At 58.1% G+C, this 632-nt stretch overlaps 1 protein-coding gene across 1 annotated transcript in view; it reads right to left on the reverse strand.

Annotated features, from left to right (window-relative positions):
* Positions 1-438, reverse strand: part of EMH_0012490 (DnaJ domain-containing protein, putative) — a gene marked incomplete at both ends in the record, with an annotated part of 7,310 nt that extends 6,872 nt beyond the window's left edge. Inside the window, one exon of the mRNA XM_013499547.1 lies at positions 117-438. Coding sequence (XP_013355001.1) covers positions 117-438 — 322 coding nt within the window. The remainder of the gene's footprint in view (positions 1-116) is intronic.
* Positions 439-632: the final 194 nt, after the last annotated feature.

A 632-nucleotide genomic window follows, 5' to 3' on the forward strand; every position in this document is an offset into this window, starting at 1 on the left:
AACTTCAAGCCCTATACATCTGAACCCTTATCCTTGAACGAATGCATGCAGAGGTATGCAAAGGCGCCAAAGGCGCACGTAAAGAAGGTTTAGGGCTAAGGGTTCGTGAACCGTACTCTTGGCGTCGTATTCCGCGTCCGCATTCCCATCCTGCGGTCGGCGATGCGCCTTCACACGCGAGCACTTCGGAGAATGCATGCTGTTGCTCAGGCCCCTGCTGGGGCTGCAACCTTGTTTCTCCTGCTGCTGCTGCTGCTGTTCCTGTTGTTGCTGCTGCTCGCTGGCGCCGTCTGAGCCAGCGCTGTTCCCGCTGCCGTCATTTTGCTCAGCAGATCTCTCTGCTGCTGCTGCAGCACCAGAAGTGTCTTTCGATGCACGCTGGGCACTCCCTCCGCCCCAGCGTCCTGGTGTCTTGCCCCCTCCGGAAGCGCGCCGCATTTTGGGGGGTTGAGGTGGACGTACACCTCAAATGTGTGTGTCTGCAGCCTGCTGCTGCAGATCGATGGTGCTGACAATCCGCCCGAAAGATGTTCGGACTGCAGCTGCTGCTGTTGCTGTTGCCGTCCCTGCCGTTGTAATTTTCTAACCGCTGTCGCTGCAGTTAAAGCTGCGGCCGCCTCTGTCGTTGTTGA

This window comes from Eimeria mitis, genomic scaffold (assembly GCF_000499745.2).
Source record: "Eimeria mitis Houghton genomic scaffold, Emh_scaff443, whole genome shotgun sequence".
NCBI classification, from domain to species: domain Eukaryota; phylum Apicomplexa; class Conoidasida; order Eucoccidiorida; family Eimeriidae; genus Eimeria; species Eimeria mitis.